At 43.2% G+C, this 18,091-nt stretch overlaps 1 protein-coding gene across 3 annotated transcripts in view; it reads left to right on the forward strand.

Annotated features, from left to right (window-relative positions):
• Positions 1–18,091, forward strand: part of TSC2 (TSC complex subunit 2) — a 61,836-nt gene continuing 43,745 nt past the window's right edge. For 2 of the 3 annotated variants that reach the window (XM_032972593.2, XM_032972602.2), the window contains exons 1-17: positions 2–191; positions 1,535–1,683; positions 2,466–2,552; positions 5,356–5,466; positions 6,124–6,268; positions 6,800–6,932; positions 8,590–8,638; positions 9,402–9,527; positions 10,544–10,617; positions 11,372–11,498; positions 12,332–12,475; positions 13,100–13,294; positions 13,991–14,094; positions 15,159–15,240; positions 15,936–16,091; positions 17,265–17,381; positions 17,753–17,875. In XM_032972593.2, the coding sequence (XP_032828484.2) occupies positions 1,549–1,683; positions 2,466–2,552; positions 5,356–5,466; positions 6,124–6,268; positions 6,800–6,932; positions 8,590–8,638; positions 9,402–9,527; positions 10,544–10,617; positions 11,372–11,498; positions 12,332–12,475; positions 13,100–13,294; positions 13,991–14,094; positions 15,159–15,240; positions 15,936–16,091; positions 17,265–17,381; positions 17,753–17,875 (1,908 nt within the window). In that variant the 5' untranslated portion in view covers positions 2–191; positions 1,535–1,548. Of the gene's footprint in view, positions 192–1,534; positions 1,684–2,465; positions 2,553–5,355; positions 5,467–6,123; positions 6,269–6,799; positions 6,933–8,589; positions 8,639–9,401; positions 9,528–10,543; positions 10,618–11,371; positions 11,499–12,331; positions 12,476–13,099; positions 13,295–13,990; positions 14,095–15,158; positions 15,241–15,935; positions 16,092–17,264; positions 17,382–17,752; positions 17,876–18,091 lie in introns of all 3 variants that reach the window. The other variant, XM_032972584.2, reaches the window with a different exon arrangement.

Consider the following 18,091-nt stretch of genomic DNA (forward strand, 5'->3'; position numbering starts at 1 on the left):
CCGGCACGCCCCCAACTCCCCGGACCGCGGCCCCGGAATTGAAAGGCGCGGCGGCCGGACGTGCCGAGCTGAGCGCCTGGGAGGGCGAAGGCCAGGCTCGCTTTCTCTTTCGATCTCTCTCTCTTGCATTGTCTTCCTTGCTCACTCCACCTCCTCTAAGTCCTTCGCTTTATCCTGCGGCCTCGTGTCAGGTGAGTCGGGAGAACGCGCGGTTTTTTTTTGGGGGGGGGGAGGGAAGGGGGGTTTGCACCGGGTTTGCACCGGGCAAGAGCCGGCTTGGGTGACAGGTGACCCCCCCCCCTACTCCAGCTGCATGCATTGGCAGTGAGGGTGGCTGGGTTGGTGCGTTGCACCTTGGCCGTGATCCAGCTTTTGGGTGGCGCAGTTGGTGTGCGTGGTGGTTCCACGGGGGGCCCGCTGCTAGGTTGGCGGAGTTCCCTGCGAGTGGCTTCGTGGTGGCGGCACCAGACTCGGCCACTTGTTTTGTGGCAAAGGTGACTTTGGGGGTGGCACCTCACTTTTAGGTTGGCACAAGTGGGGCACAAGTGGGCCCCCCCCCCCATGCGTGACCCTATGTGGCACACGGGGGGGACTTCTAGTGTGGCACCTCGGAGGGGGCCTCAAGTGGCACAGGTGGTGCCCCGTGCATGGCATTATGGCCCAATTAGTGCAATGGGACCTATATGTGCCCTTTGAGACGATGGCATTCTTTTGGTTGGCATTACATATGGCCATGTTGATCCGAGAGAGGTTCGCTTCAAGGGTTTGATCTAGGTTGGCCAAGTGCTTTCGTTGAGCCTCTTTTCTAGAATAACTTTTGTACAAGTTTCAGCTGCCAATTCTGGGAGCCCGATACGGCATATTTGGCGAGAGGCGAGGTATTGTGCCCTTCAACAGCACTTGCCAGAAACGGACAAATTACTTACACTTTCATCAAGGCTTTTGGGTTGGATCGCGTAAGTAGAGATGTCGTAAGCCTCCACTAACCGACATCGCCAGTAAGGTTTATCACGTAAACAAAACGCGCCAATTATTTGCTACTTCAGCCCACCGGTGTGTTGGAGAGTAATTTCGCAACATTTACAGTGTGTTGGCTGTGTCGGGTTATGACACATTTATACTTACCAAAAAAAAACCTCTTATAAATAATATTGGTCGCGAAAGCCTACGTGTTATACTTTATATTTATTTTAGTGACTTGCTTACCTTTTTCTATATTTGCACTTATATTGTTTTTCTGTATTGTTGTAATTTGCTGAGCCGCCCCGACTGAACATCTGTGAAAAAGAGCTTAATGGCTCATCGGATTCATCTAGTCAAAAAAAAAGATTATAATTCTGACTTGAACTGTGTAATCCATGTCCCCATATCCGAAGCAGCCCTGGATCCACCAACCTTGGTGTGGTGTCTTGTTTCAAGGGTGTAGGAGCAAGAGGTGCTAAGATAAACTAGATTTGACCAGAAATGTACATGTTACATGCTGCACACAGGGAGCTTGCATAATTTTCCGTGTACGTGTGTGGTTTGTGTCTAGGTTAATTAGTCACAATGTCGAAACATCCCACCAAAGATTCCTTAAAGGATAAGGTCAAGAACCTCCTGGGACTGGGACAAAATCCACACGTCAAGGACATACCCGAGTACAAGCCTGTCGAGTTCATCATCACGGAAGATCGCCTCAGGGTGAGCATGGGGCCATCTCAACTTTTGCTCAAGCAGACTTGTTATTGCTTTTCAATCATCTGACCCATGGAGCTTTTGTTAGTGTTGTGAGAGCTTGAGAAGTAGGCATGTGGACGGATGTTATGATTCTCTTGGGTTATTTTTCGTTCATCCCCATGATAAAATGAGTGCCACATTGTGGGAAGGCAGCAGTGGTCTTATGGAAACATTGTGTTCCTACCACAGGAATGTGGAATTTTCACCTTTAACTTGGCCACCAAATGGAACCTTTGCTGCTGAAATTATGCACTCGCAGAAGACTTTTGTGGTTCAAGGGAAGTGTAAAAAAATGTGTTTGTATATTAAGGAGATCTTATTGTCTGCTTATTTATTCTGTAACTTTGTCAATAACGATATTCATGATTCTTTTGTGATTTTTTTATGGTCACAATTAAATAATCAATATTGTGGTAATGTAGCACCTTGTTGCTACAAGGGTCACGTAAACCAATTGCATACAATGTATGTGAAATAATAACTAATCTCTACTTGCATGCAGGATCCCATGGATGTTTCTACTTTAATCTGAATTTATGCATAGTTACTGTACATGGTTCATGAAAAATTCAATCATTTTGATTTGCCATTCATTTTAAGATTATGGATAATGCATTTGTGTATTGTTGCTGTCCCAGTAAAAATGTGTGTATATCAATCTGTGCCGAGTAAATGATATGCTGTAGACAGTACTGTGCAAGCATTGTTTTTAAGTAACTTTTAATGTAATTAAATTCTCTTTGCAGGACATGAATGCGGACAATGGCTTTAGTAACAGAATTAAAGCAATAAAAGAAATGTCCGACCTTGTTAAAACCAAGAGACTGGAAGAGGTAAATGATCAATTATAGTATCTCTCACTGTTTAAGTGGTGAAAATTACAGCTATCTGTGGTGTTCTTATCTGGGTTTCCCTTCTGTCTTTTAAATTTCACAACTGAACTGAAGACACATGCCACCTCACTATCCTTACTCTAGTTCTCTCTTGTTGATACTTTGCATCAAAGACCTATGGCTTCTGCTCCGTAGTTATGATTAAATATTTAAACATGATATTTGAAACTGTATTGAGATATTACTTTTACCATAAAACATCACTTATTTTGCAGCCACTCGACAATATGAGGATAAACATAACCGGTATTTTTTTTCTCCTGCTCCAAATCTATGTTACCTGTGTTCCTTCCATGATGTAGTTCTGCATTTTTCATGGTTTTTATTGTTTAACATATTTACTATTGGATTACATCCACAAGAGCTGGGTGATTCCTGAACAAAATACTTAGGACTAATTTAGGCTTTCCGGAGTAAGCGTAATAAAATAAATTACATGGATGGTACTGGCTATTTTTGATGGCTGGTAACGATCAGAAACATCTAAAAAATATTGTATCGGTATCAGCCATATTCACTTGCGATGCTACTAAGTGGCAGTCTTTTTGCCGGAATGCCACGTTGGACTCGTGCTGCCTTGCCCCGCCAAAAATTCCACGGTTCCGAATCGTTCTTGTATCTTAGAAAATAATTTTGATTCCAGGCTAGGATGATGTGAATTGCCCAACTCTTACAGCCACCACCAATACATGTTTTTGAAAGACTGTAGAAATGCAATTTTTTTACAATATTCACTTTACAATGATTAAAAAACGGTGAGAAGGGAGGAGATTTAAGTCAAAGCGGGTATTATTTGTAATCTTTCTGCTTGTGTACAGTGAGGGAAAAAATTATTTGATCCCCTGCTAATTTTGTACGTTTGCCCATGAACAAAGAAATGATCAGTCTAATTTTAATGGTAGGTTTTTTTGAACAGTGAGAGACAGAATAACAACAACAAAATCCAGAAAAACGCATGTCCAAAATGTTATAAATTGATTTGCATTTTAATGAGGGAAATAAGTATTTGACCCCCTCTCAATCAGAGAGATGTCTGGCTCCCAGGTGCCTTTTATACAGGTAACATGCTGAGATTAGGAGCACTTCCTTTAAGAGTGTGCTCCTAATCTCAGCTCGGTACCTGTATAAAAGACACCTGTCCACAGAAGCAATCAATCAGATTCCAAACTCTCCACCATGGCCAAGACCAAAGAGCTCTCCAAGGATGTCAGGGACAAGATTGTAGACCTACACAAGGCTGGAATGGGCTACAAGACCATTGCCAAGCAGCTTGGTGAGAAGGTGACAACAGTTGGTGCGATTATTCGCAAATGGAAGAAACACAAAAGAACTGTCAATCTCCCTCGGCCTGGGGATCCATGCAAGATCTCACTTCGTGGAGTTGCAATGATCATGAGAGCGGTGAGGAATCAGCCCAGAACTACACGGGAGGATCTTGTCAATTATCTCAAGGCAGCTGGGACCATAGTCACCAAGAAAACAATTGGTAACACACTACGCCGTGAAGGACTGAAATCCTGCAGCGCCCGCAAGGTCCCCCTGCTCAAGAATGCACATATACATGCCCGTCTGAAGTTTGCCAATGAACATCTGAATGATTCAGAGGACAACTGGGTGAAAGTGTTGTGTGGTCAGATGAGACCAAAATGGAGCTCTTTGGCATCAACTCAACTCGCCGTGTTTGGAGGAGGAGGAATGCTGCCTATGACCCCAAGAACACCATCCCCACTGTCAAACATGGAGGTGGAAACATTATCCTTTGGGGGTGTTTTTCTGCTAAGGGGACAGGACAACTTCACCGCATCAAAGGGACGATGGACGGGGCCATGTACCGTCAAATCTTGGGTGAGAACCTCCTTCCCTCAGCCAGGGCATTGGAAATGGGTCGTGGATGGGTATTCCAGCATGACAAAGATCCAAAATACATGGCCAAGGCAACAAAGGAGTGGCTCAAGAAGAAGCACATTAAGGTCCTGGAGTATCCTAGCCAGTCCCCAGACCTTAATCCCATAGAAAATCTGTGGAGGGAGCTGAAGGTTCGAGTTGCCAAACGTCAGCCTCGAAACCTTAATGACTTGGAGAATATCTGCAAAGAGGAGTGGGACAAAATTCCTCCTGAGATGTGTGCAAACCTGGTGGCCAACTACAAGAAACGTCTGACCTCTGTGATTGCCAACAAGGGTTTTGCCACCTAGTACTAAGTCATGTTTTGCAGAGGGGTCAAATACTTATTTCCCTCATTAAAATGCAAATGTATAAAATTTTTGACATGCATTTTTCTGGATTGTTTTGTTGTTATTCTGTCTCTCACTGTTCAAATAAACCTACCATCAAAATTATAGACTGATCATTTCTTTGTCAGTGGGCAAACGTACAAAATCAGCAGGGGTTGAAAAACTTGTTTCCCTCGCTGTGTGTTGGCCCTGCAGCTGCCATGAGACTGACATTGAGCTGCTGTTATTGTGATATGTTGGTTCGGAGTTTGTGCACCCAGCAGGAACGGATTGTATACAATTACCAGGGTAGGGGAAGGGCCTGTGAAAGGTCTCTGTCCTGTCAATGAACGGCTCAATTTTTCGCATGGGATGCAAAGTCCGTTTATCTTTATGGTATTCCTTATGCTGATTGTACATATGTGGTGAGGAAAGTCTGCTTTTTATATTCGTTCAGACTTGCTAATTTTGCCACCTTTTAAAAATATGACCTCGAATGTATGCTTGTGTTTTGCTCTCGCCTGTCTCAGCATGCAGTGGAAGCTTTGTGGTGCACAGTGTCAGACCTGCTGATGCCTGAGCAGCCTCCCGAAGCCAGGCACACAGTACTGTCTCTACTCAAAGCTATCATTCAAGGACAGGTGTGGGAAGGGCACCGACGACTGGACGTTGGCAAAATTAATGCTTAACTTTTAAGTTATTACGGAGCTGTCGCACATTTCAGGCGCTAAATGTTCCTCGCATCTTTTTTGAAAACCTTTGACTCGCTGGATTAGGTATTTTTCTACATTTCTTAATCCAAGCAAGTTTATTACTTTTTGGCAGATGATACTTGACAAGCATTGATACGTTTCTGCATATTATAGTGCACCATATAATGCAATACAGTATAAATGTTGTCAATGTCGATACAACTTGAATCTCCAGACAATGTGAAAGCCAATGTGGCTTTATATATAGATTCATTATTCTTCCAGCCACCAATTAGTATTTAGGTATTCGGCCTTTCCAGGTTATAGCCATGCTCACTCTGCCTTGGAGGACTCTCCTGATTATGGGTAGGCCTATATAAACTTGTTTTGGGTACAGAAAAGTGGGCAACAGTAAGATGTAAAAAATGTTGACCCCAGACTGGAGGTAAAAGAGTTGCTAATGCTCAAGACTAAATTGCAAGCGCCGCTCCTGCTGTATTTGTAAGTTTTAAGTGGCCGTTAACATTGCTTTTACATGTTAAACAAACATATGGTTAAATAATTATTCTGTCACTGTTCATTGCCCTAATTGTTTTTTGTTTACAGGGTAACCGTTTGGGTATCCTCCGTGTGAGCTTCTTCCGAATAGTCAGGGACTATCCTCTGAATGATGACCTCGTCCAGAGGATGGAGATCTTTAAAGCCTTGACGGATCACGGAAAGGATATCACTTACATTGATGATGACATAGGTAATGTATTCAACATGTGTTTTTCACTAACATTTATAGCCATGCGAGAGGCCATTGAGAGTAATAATCTCTTTTCCAAGGGAGACCTGGATCAAACTCAAATATATTAAATGATGGCTTAGAGGTCACGACGAACTTTGTACAAACCTTACAAAATGAGCATGATCAATAGTAATATGAAATAACATTAATAATTTGCAATAGAACTTTAGATTTCAGTGGTATGCATGTTAAATGAGGTACATGTTATGGGTTAAGAGCACTTCCATTTTATATTGAACAAGCAGCGCATCCAATATCCCATTTGAAAGGGATTGTGTATTTATTAATGCAGGAGGAGCATAGTGGTAAAATTGCACGTGAAACAATTATGCATTTAAGTTACTGCATTGCTTGAAAGAACATTTGCACTGTGGAAGCATTCAGGTCTTTTGATAGCTCTAAGTCGGTAGTGGAAATTCCACTTGAGTTTTTTCTTCCCTTAGAGTGAAATGCCCTAATCAAAGTTCCTGCTGTCTGGACATTGTACAGGCCCCTTTATTCTGCAATGGATGGACGAGACCAGGCAGAATGAACTGACGTTGGACTTTCTGTACATTCTGGTCAACATCGTCAAGTTCAACTCATCTTACCTAGATCAGGACAAGGTTGCTCAGATAGTTCAGTAAGTGTACTTGTCTCTTTAACATTATTGTGGTTAATTTTTTTCATATAAACTCTTAACTTGGCTGAAGCCAACCTGTAGATATTAAACATATAAAAGACTAGCATCTTTGCCCATCCGAGGACGGGAGCTGTAATATTTACGAAAATTTTTTGCAGAATATAATTGTATCTTGTGTAAATTTAATGCCATTGAATCTTGCACAAAGTATGTCATCAAACACCTCACTTCATGTCACTGTAGGACTGTATATAACTGACCTTCAGTTTGTTTAAATTCACTGCTCTGATACTTTATTCTCTTCTGCTTTCGGTCGCTGTGTTTGAAATAAATTCGAAATCGATACTATCTGCAAAATCACCGAGAAATGTCTCCGTAAAGAAGGGGGCACTTTGCACCTAAACAAATTCAGTCACTTAAGGTGCAGTGCTCCGAGACTTGTGGTGTGCTGTAGCTTGCCGGAGTAGCATACAATTTGAATAGGAGGCAATGGTGGCAAAACAGCAGAAATTTTAATTTTAGCATAATTTGCAAGCGTAAGGTTGACCTTGCTTTTAGTTTGACGTGGCGAAGAAATGAATGAAAGCAGAAAATGCAGTGGAATGTGGCGTGGAATTAATTGTCTGGTTAGCTCTAGATAGAGGAGACAATGGATGTTAAAAATGTAATTTGTGCCTAAACAAATTTTCATTTCCACTCCACGTTTCTCCTTGCGGGGTGCCGTCAGTAGTTGGCGATTATAAATTAGCTGAATGTCACGGCGGGGAATGTTGGCAAAAATTTTTCATAAAACGCCGTACTGCATGTAACTGTAGCACTATTAATGTGAGTTAATGTAGCACAAAAGGAAGCCATAAAACACCTCACAGCATTAGACTGCAACACTGCAGTGATTGTTGCACGCAAGAATGTGATCAAACAGCTGACGCAATGCCGCTGTGCCCATTATTCAAAGGACACTCTAAGACTTTAGGTGCAGTGCTGCGAGACGTAGTTATGATCCGCTTTAGCTCGCCGGAGTTGCAAACAATTGTAATTGGAGTCGATAGCCGCAAAGCAGCTGAAAAATGTTGATTTAAGCATACATTTTTATTTCAGCATAATTTGGAAGCGTGACGTTGACCTCACTTTTGTTAGACGTGGCGAAGAAGGAAATTAAGGCAGGAAATGCAGTGCGATGTGACGTTGCATTAATGTGATGGTTAACTCTCTGTAAAGATGGGTGAATTGGCGTTACAAGAGCAGCAATAGTTGCTCCAACTTCCTCAGCGTTAGTAATAAAATGCAGCAATACATGAATATGTATGAGGGTAGGGGGCCGCATGTGTAGTGACGTGATGCGCGGGAGACACAGACGTTTTTGGCACGTTACATAAGGTGACACGTAGATTACTTTATAATAGTGGCAAAGTGCAAGCAATTGTGCCTAAACAAATGTAAGTTTCTGCTCCATCTTTCTGCTTGTGGAGTGACGTCCTCCATTAACGATTAATGAGGAGGGGTGGGGGGTGTCCATTTTCAGGATTGAATATTAATGAGGAAGGCTGGTCAACGTGGAGTGACGTCACGAGCTTTAAGAACATTCCTGGGTGATTATAGCAGATACTCATTGTAACACATTAGTTGATATGCTGATGTCTTGTGTGTTTTTTTACAGCAAAATCTACCGTCTTTGTAACATGACTAATCAAGCAGCTGATATAGAGGTTTGTGAATTTTGAATAACATGTTTGTTTTAGAAGGATTATTTAATGTCCTGACAAATTATGGGCCATAATACAATGGTAAAAACACTTTGTATCGTCACCAGAATGAAATTTAATCGAACCCTATAATGTATGCCATAACTATTGGTCAAAAAAAATATTGCAAAGATCAGTTGCATCTCTTGGCATCGGTATGGAGCTTTGCATGATTCTCGTGTGTGTATGTTTTTTCTGGGTACCCTGGTTTATTTCCGCATGCCAAGCACTTGTAAACGGAAATGACCAAACATCCGAAATTTTGCCCTCCAGAAATCTAGAGAAATGTTGAGATTTCTTAGGTAAGTTAATGGCATTATAATGCAATGCAGCAGACCAGTGACAGTGGTTCATGTACGATATTACCAACCTGGATATATAAGTTCGGTTCCAGGTCATGGTGAACTTTATCGGCAAGTGATATTCCTGCTTTAAAGCTGTGTACTAACTAGTGTGGTCAATTGTGACCAAATATCCCAAATAAAAACCTGGAGTGGGGAGTTATTTTTTATGCGGGAGTGTATTGACAAAGGAGTGTAATTATTAATATTACAGATTCACACTTGAGCTTTGTCCTGGGCAGTTGACACAGGTTTGAAGTGACATTAATGAGAAAACATGCTACTGCACTCATTTAAGAAGTATAAGAGTGACTTCTGACCATGTTGGACAGCCCAGACCACACAGCCGTGATACTTATCAACGATCTTGTCTGCTTGTTGTGCAGGCTTCTCTAAGGGTGCTAGACGCCGTGGTTTGCTACAGCTGCCTGCCGTCAGGATCGCTGTGCGCCTTCATTGTCACGCTGTGCCGTACGGTGAACGTCAAGGAGTTCTCAGAGGCCTGCTGGAAGGTGTGTACCCTCCCACTAGGAAGTACCAAATGACGCTGCAGACAACCGAAAAGCGGATTAAAAGTTTCAAAAGAGGCCGGGTTAAACGGGCATGCTACAGTAATTGGTCTCAAGATAAATGCTACGCTTGCAAATTTTAAATTTAGCGAGTTCGGCATGTGGGAATTTTTATATTTTTTGGTTCGTGCAAATTTCGACCCATTTCTCCAAATGTTGCTTTTAAACTAACTAGCAGCCCACAAGTACTTTAGATGTGTCAGCCAGCGCACAAACAAAACTTTTTTACAGTATATAGTATAGGATGGTGTATTCTGTGGATTTGTGCGGGATAAACAGCCGGGGGTGCAGGGTGGGTTGGTGGTAAGGGTGACGTCGACACGATCCACGAACCCGGCTCACATACCCGGCTCACCGCTGTGGGATGCAGGTGACATCACCATGCAGGCCATGCGAAGGGACATCACTACCACACGCATGCACTTGGCTGTGTACCAGCAAGCCAGGCAGGAATCCAGCCAGTAAAGTTTTTTTTTTATGACTGTGTGAAACATGGTAGTAGGAAATAATTATATGCTGGTATTACCTTTACGCAAATGAGCTAAAACAAAGTACTGTACTAAAACAATACACGTTACAAGGAAGATCACATGAACAAGACGATCAATCTTGGAAATCTTATCTGAGATTAGTCACAATTTATCAAATGTGTCTGCAAATCATTCACAGTTCAGTGACGCTTATGTTAAGCTAGATAAGTGCTGGCTGCACGCAACCACTTCGGCTGCTTTTAATCACAAAGTAATCCTAATTATAACCTCTGCTAACAGTGTTGCAGTAAATGGTATTGATCCCAGGTCTGGAAACAATACATTACTTAAAAATAATCTTGACCCTTAATCGTGAAAGTTCATCAAATGGCTGGGGAGGTGAAATTGTTAGGTGCTTGGTGATTATTATCATGTGTGTTGCCCACATGCTAAGTGAAAATGCCTGTTTTGGTGCTCTGTGTCTTGCAGCTGATGCGAAATCTTCTTGGGACCCACCTTGGACACAGTTGTGTCCGTACCATGTGCCAAATCATGGAGAGCCGGCGAGTGGCACCCACAATTCACATAATCCACATAAGCGGGTTTTTTTTCCCCCAACCAATTTATGTTCAAATCGTGAGACGGAGGTTTCCGTTTGAATCGCTGTCACTGAGAGCGATTTGGTCCTAGTAGATACTTTGAAAGTAGCTTTGTTAGGGCTCTTTATTTACTAGGGGCATTCCTATTATATGCCCTACGTAGAGTGTTTTTATCACTTTTCAAGTGGACATTTAAAACGAAATCGGAGCTGAAATGAGGCACATTAGGTGAAAACCAACTTTATTGTGATGAGTTTTAATTTTCGCTCATTGGTGACCTGGCTGATACCACCAACTTTTAACTACGTTTAGAAACCCGGGTGAATCCTGGTGTGCCTGAAACCTGTGATCCGAACCACACGTCAACAGTGCTGGCTCCGTGCTGTTGACCGTGAAGCCACCTGGCTACTCCTACTGTGCTCGTGATTGATAACTTTTTACTTGTTGATAGGAAGCATAAACGCCGTTTATATTCTTGTGTATGTACAGCCTTTGTTATCAGTCCGCTGCTGGGTCAGGGCCTTGCTATGCCGTACGGTTAGTAGGGGGTTATTTGACCATACTTCACTCTGTTCTGTGTGGGTTGGTAAAGGTATTGAGCATAGACATGAAAGCATAGTCTAGTGTGAACAATAGCTTTTGGTGCATTGCCCTCTGCTGACAGTGTAACCCCACTGTAACCATGTGTTTTGTGTCTTTGCTGTTGTGCTTCCTGTAGAGAATATCAGAAGGACATTCCTGTGCTGCGTGGGGCTGTGTTTTTTGTCGGCATGGCTCTCTGGGGTGCTCATCGTTTGCCTTCACTGAAGAACACCCCCACCTCTGTGCTACCCTCCTTTCTCAAGGTAGAGCTTGCAGCTGTGCATAGTGTGTCCTTATTTTTAGGGTGGCCCATTCCGGTCTGAACCTGACAACAACCTGAATTCAATTTCCCATCATGGCTGACGTCAGTTGCGAGTGATTATCTGAATTGATTTTAAACACCCCCACCCAACCACCCTTCACTAACTGGCATTAACCAATATGGATGAAGTATGGTCAATGGACTAGCCCTCATGCAGCAGTGGATTGACGTAAAAATCACTCTTGATGCACAACAATGTGGCAGTTAATCTGCATCTGTAAATAAAAAAAACTGATGCTTCAGCTTCTGACCACAACATAATATGCCATAATTATACATTTAAAATTTCCTTCCCTTTTCTGGACTCCACAGACTTAGCACAGTGACTTGTCTCCATTTAACTGGGATGTGATGCAGCCATATAGTTGGCATCTTGTGAACAACATTACTCCCCATCATTGGATGGAATAGAGCAGTGGTTCCCAAGCTGTGGTCCGTATAGCCATGGGGGTGGTATGTGTGACATCTCACGGGGGGTACACGAGACGATTTGTTTGATGGCAGTGGTGACGTAGGGTATGGTCATGCCGGGTTACAAAGTAGTGCATAGTTACGTTGTAAATGTTAATTATTATCGAGTTAGTCGGTGATAATTAAATGTCATAGGTGTTAAATATGTGTCATTGTAGTTTTTCATTTGTTTCTATTTTTAGCCGTGTATGCCGGTGGGGTGTATGCGGGGACAGGTCTGATTATGGGGCACACAACTAAGCCGATTTTGGGAGGGGAAAGTGGTGGTGGGGGGGGCAAACGAATCCCGTTTATGCTCGGCAGGCCATGACGGAAGACAACGTGGTGGTGTCGTACGAGATTGCGCTGTCGCTCACTCGCCTCGTCAGGAAGTACGGCCGCGAACTGCAGGTGGCCACCTGGGACATCGTTCTCGACGTCATCGAGAAGCTGGTCGTCCAAGTGCAGGTGCGACATTGAAAATTCCCTGCAACGCCTCCCGTACAAATGTCTGATGACGTGGAGTGAAGTTTTAAAAAAGGATAGTCGTTTTTATATAATGTTGTTTTTCTCAAACATATAAAAATGTATGGGCTTTTTACTCCTTCAGAATGAGCTCTGATGATGTGCGCTTGCCAAGTACTGAATATGGGTAGCGTTGCATTTCAGTATTTTCTATCTGCAATTGGTTAATATGTCAAATTTTTAATACTGTAACGTGGCATTTCCACATTATATAATTTATTTGATTTAACTTCTGAATTGGCAAATGAGTTATAAAGTGTGTTTGCATTGAATTGTGCTCATCTGTCATTGACCCTGAGAGAAATTCCACATTCCTATGGCAGTGATTTATGACAACTATTGTTTCCACAAAGTGCTATTTTATCAACAATGTTAAGGTTTTGGGCTAAGGTGGCCCTTGGTCAGGATTTGGATTTAAGTGCTCTGGCACAACACCACACAGTTGAACTTAAATCGGTTGGAGATTAATGTCAGTAATTGTTAACCCATTTTATTTGTATTCCACCCTTGATCATATGTTTCCATTTTGATGATGCATGATCAATGTCTGCCCCTTGATGTCTGCAGCTCTTCAACAATGCAGACTTCTGCGTGAAGGTGCAGGATCAGCTGATTGCGATCGAGGAACTGCACGCGAGGGATGAGTATCACGGCTGCGTCGAGCGCTACTTCACGCTCGTGGAACGTTGCACAGACCACAGGCCAGCGCGACCGTGTGAAGGGCTCACGAAATTACACCAACGCCAAGAGATAATGCCCGAGGTGCGCCCGGAGGACAGATGTCCGCCTTGCACTGCACACACACACACAAGGAATAAGGCCGTTAACGGCTCCTGTCATTCCAAAGCTAATATCGGCAGGTGGCCTTGCAAGTTGTAAAAAGTTTTTCTTTATAACAGTAACAGATTGACTTGAAGTCCATGGTTCCTTGTTGGTATTATGCCTTTTTTAACATGATTTAATGTCGACAAATGTCATGCCTACGAACAAGTTATAACACCTCGGTGAATCCTGTGTAACAGAATTTTGTGGTAAAATGAATTGTAATGCTAAATAAAAAAAAATTAGTTACAGCCCTGAAAATGTACTGCTGGCTGCTGTGTCGATCATGGGAGTTGTTACACCATACTTCACATTGCTGATCGGTGCTGTTTTGGTGAAGGTAGATGAGCTAAGCCGGGTGGCAATCAAACTTGGGTCACCGAGTTCATAGCGTAGTGAACCAACGGGTGCACAACTCCACCTCTGATGCAAGTTAACATTCCAGAATGAAGCTGGTAACATTGGGTTGTGATCCTGTCGCTTTGTATAGATGTAATCACATATTCCTTTGTTGAGATATTGTGACTTGTCCATGAGAGGATTTTGTATCGTGCACTCTCCCTGTGGATTGTGCACCTGTTTTTTTGTCATTCGTGTGTCATTGGGAGACTCATTGGACTTGTGTTTTCCCGGCAGTGCCAGTCTGTGCTGACCTTGCTGACCTATCGTGCTCAGTCCATCCATCCTGCCAAAGACGGCTGGATATTGGAACTGCAGAAGATGATGGAGAAATATTTCAGGTGAGACATCGGTAATATTGTTGAGGAACGTAAAGATTCGTCGCGTAATGGATTACGTTGTTCGTAACAGCCCGATCCTCGCTCTTGCTGTCGATTAGAGTTCGTGGCTTGCAATTGGTAAGGTGCGAGTTAATATCTTTGTTTATCTTTGACCCAGCCTAGACTCTCCCCCCCCCCCCCCACAGAGGTCAATAAAATAGGTACCACTCTTTGGTTCCCCTAGGGAGAAACTGGCATCTGCCGCCCATATGGATGTAGGATTTGCATCACTGGCTCTGATCCAGATGGTCATTACACCGTAGGGGGGGGGGAGGCGCATTGATTTCACGAGGCACCTTTTTTTCCTTTAATATCACTGCACAAAAACATGTTACCTCTACTGTATATATCAACATTATGTTGTCCGCTCTGGTTTAAAGCATTTTAATTCTGGCATCACCTACTCATGTGACCTGCTAATTTATTCACAATGTGGTTTTAAAAACCATAACCAAATCGAATTTGACTCCGAAACTTAAATGGTGTATGCAAAGCAGAATACTACCTAGTTTACTTAATTAAGCTGCATTATTTAGCATGTGCCAAATAACTTTAATACTGCCTGATATCACAGCTGCTCTTGTTGTTTATGGCTCATGTGAAAATGTGTGAGTTTCCTGGAGGCTTTACCATTCTCCTCTGCACTGGTTTAAAATTGTATTCTATTCGGAAATTAATTACTGTAGTTTTTTTGCATTGTTGTTTTATACCTGTCCGCCTATCCTCGTCAAACTTAACTGCACCTGAATCTTCTTTCTCTGCAAAAACCATAATGTCCTTGCTGTAATATTGGCCATCTATCTATAACCAATGTCATCGTGCTGGGTATTCCACCCTCGTCACCTTGCATGGCTTGCACTTGTTCGTATACTAGCCGTCAAGACTCTCCCCTTAAATAATTGTACGTCACCCTTGAGATGCTGTTTATAGTGAAGAATAAAAGTACAACGTGTTTTTTTTTCTTTCAATTGTGCGTGGTCTACTGTGCAGTTAATCTGTGCGAGTTTAACTGCTTGCTGTGGCAGAATGCAGACGTCCAGCGTCATCCGCAAGAAGTGTCTGGAGATCCTTTTCTCGGTGCTCGGCACGCACAGGCATGTCTACGAGGTACGGCAGAGAGTGGCAGAGGAACACACAGGCATATAACATTTCACCCCATCCAGCGATTTGATTTCATTGTCACGACTGATTCAGAGTTGTGATTGGGGACAGGGTGTCTCAGTGGTAACTCTGCTTCACAAATAAGAAAGGCATGGGTTCGATAAAACAAGTGTAGTAATCATACTATATAAGAATCAATTTTTTTTTATTAAAAATTGGCATACGATTTTTTTTTTACTATTGCAGCTGTTAGCCTCCTTTTTAATGCATATAGCACGTGAATTATATAATGTATGCACAATAAATGTGCGCTTGGCCTGAACGCATCGCAAGTGTCAGTGACGGCTGATGATTAAGAACGATGGGAGTGGCAGCTCGGGCATGGTGCGTGACCAAGAGTATGTCCAGCGACGAGATGGATCCATGAAATCGGTTTGAGCTCGATGATTACATCTCAGGATTGTTAGAGATGACCACAGCTGTTGTGGGGGGATTGTGTTGTTGGGGGGGGGGGGGGAGGAGTGGTCTTCATCCAGCAATGATTTTTTTGCGAATGATGATCAACATGCGCACTCAATGTATGGATATTCCTGCCACTCTTGCAATTAAATGTTGTTCCCACGCCCACGTATGACTACTTATCCTGTTTTAATTCAGATGCTCTCTTGCTGCTCCTGTGTGTATGTGTGTGTGTGTTACAGGAGGAGTTGATGGAATCGGTCCTCATCCCACACCTGAACGCCGTGGTGGAGGACCGCGAGGTGGCCGTGCGCAAGTTCGCCACCCAGAAGCTGGTGGAGCTGGCGCTGACCTGCAGTTCGAGCCACTTCAACAGCCTCCTCGACGCCCTGCAGAAGGTGATGGGTCACCCATCCAAGTTTCAATGTTCAACTAAAAAAAAAAGTTTGAAAGCATTTATTAATGCATTTGCGCCGTCGATGTGCCCGCAAGTGGTTGATCATCGTACATATGCGTGTTAAATTTTTTTTGCGCACCTGTACGTAGCCAGCCCTGCTTAATCGGAGGTGTGGGGGAAGGACAACACGCCAAACGACGCACAAAGCGGTGCTGAAGAAATGATGACTCGTCGAGACGATCCGATATAAATTAAATTGTAGTTTGTAATTGTTTCTATTCTGGACTTCCCCTATAGAAAACCAGTCAAATTGTTAAGTGGGTTGCCAAAAACTTTGATTTAAAAAAACACAGAAGTAAATACAACTAGCTTTGTCAGCCAGTGCAATGGCGTCGCACGCCACTCACATGCCTCACCTCTTTGTGACATCACGTGTCGTGCACCGTTATGATGTTGTTACCTCTGGTTAAATACTTCCGCATGTCAGAAAGTGTCACGGAATTCATGCATGCGCATGATTTTTCTTCTTTGTACGTGTGCATTCCTTTTGTCGATCCAATTCTTAAGGGCCTCGTGCCGTCCGGGTCTTGGGAGGTGTTTGACCATACTTCACTGCTCACTGGTGGCTGGCCAGCATAGATGTGGGGGCATAGAAGTACAGTACAACAGTAGCTTTTTCTTCACTGCCATCTGCTGCTGCTGCTGCCACAATCGCATTATATTTGATCCGTTTAAGATATCACTCTCCACTTATTTTGAACCGTGCCTGGGAATTGAACTCGGATCATTGGTTTCGGAGCACTGTGCTCTCAACACTGCACTGGAGGTGCAGCTGTTTGCAAATTATGTAAAGTTAATTTGTAAAAAAAAAACCACCACCTCGGTTCTGCAAAGCAATTTTCAGTTACAGCCTTGCCATATCTACGTGCCTGCATACACGCAGATGCATTTTTCAACACCGCGCTGAATTTAAACTCTTTGCGAAAAATAGGTCTTTCTGCAATTTGCAAAGTTTCCTCCTGGCATTGTGCAAATATGAGATTTGCCCGTGCTTTTAATCTGCGTGGGGTACATAACACCATGTTGTACAACGGCTCCATTTTACCACGAACACAATAGTAAATGTGGATGTGTGCGACCTGCAGTACTGCAATGGTTTTTACCCGTGCCACAGATAAGCAGTCGAGAGATGGTGGAGCACACGGCCTCTGAGGCCGTGGAGGAGGAGCTCATGGAATCGCCTTATGACGATATCAAGACTGCGGTGTTTGGACTTTTAGAAATCCTGCAGGTTTGTGGTGTGCTCATGAACGTGTACGTATATTGAGCTTCTTTCGCGCCGTACGTCACCAACCGTGCTCATCGGAGGTGCGAGATAATAGAACGGTGCATATAATGGGGTGTGTGTAGTCATCTGTTTTTTTAATCGAATTGCGACAGTCCCTGAATTGCAGTTGTTAAATGCATTGAGGTGGGTGAATCGTTCCTCCCCTGCTTAACCTTTTGAAAAAGAAAAAAAAGGATCCCTCCCCAACTATAGTCACGTGATGGATAGCAACGTATCTTACTGACACTTACCTCTGCTCTATTTCAAAGGCTAACGTCGTTGGGTATGAGTTTCTGATGCATGAAAGCTGCTTTCCCCTTTGTCTCTCGTTTCAGAGCAAGCTGTTTTTGTTGCCAGCCAACCATGCTGTTCAAGTGTATGAGATTCTGATAGCACACCTCCAGAAACACTACAGGATGGGCTACAACATGGATGTGGCTAATGCTATTAGAATTCAGGTCTGTACAAATAATTTGGTAATGCAGTTTTCACCACAATGGTATCTTATCGTTAAATTTATACCGGGAAGACAAGTGGTTAACGCACTGTACGAGAACCCGACAATCTTAATTGGATTTGCATCTGTGGTGGGTGATATTTACTTCACTAAACTGCACTGATAGGTGTGGTGAAGTATGGTCAAACAACCCCCATGACCGTAATGGCATGGGGGA

The sequence above is a fragment of the Petromyzon marinus genome, chromosome 3 (genome assembly GCF_048934315.1).
Source record: "Petromyzon marinus isolate PM22_M1 ecotype Great Lakes invasive population chromosome 3, UKy_Petmar_22M1.pri1.0, whole genome shotgun sequence".
Taxonomy (NCBI): domain Eukaryota; kingdom Metazoa; phylum Chordata; class Hyperoartia; order Petromyzontiformes; family Petromyzontidae; genus Petromyzon; species Petromyzon marinus.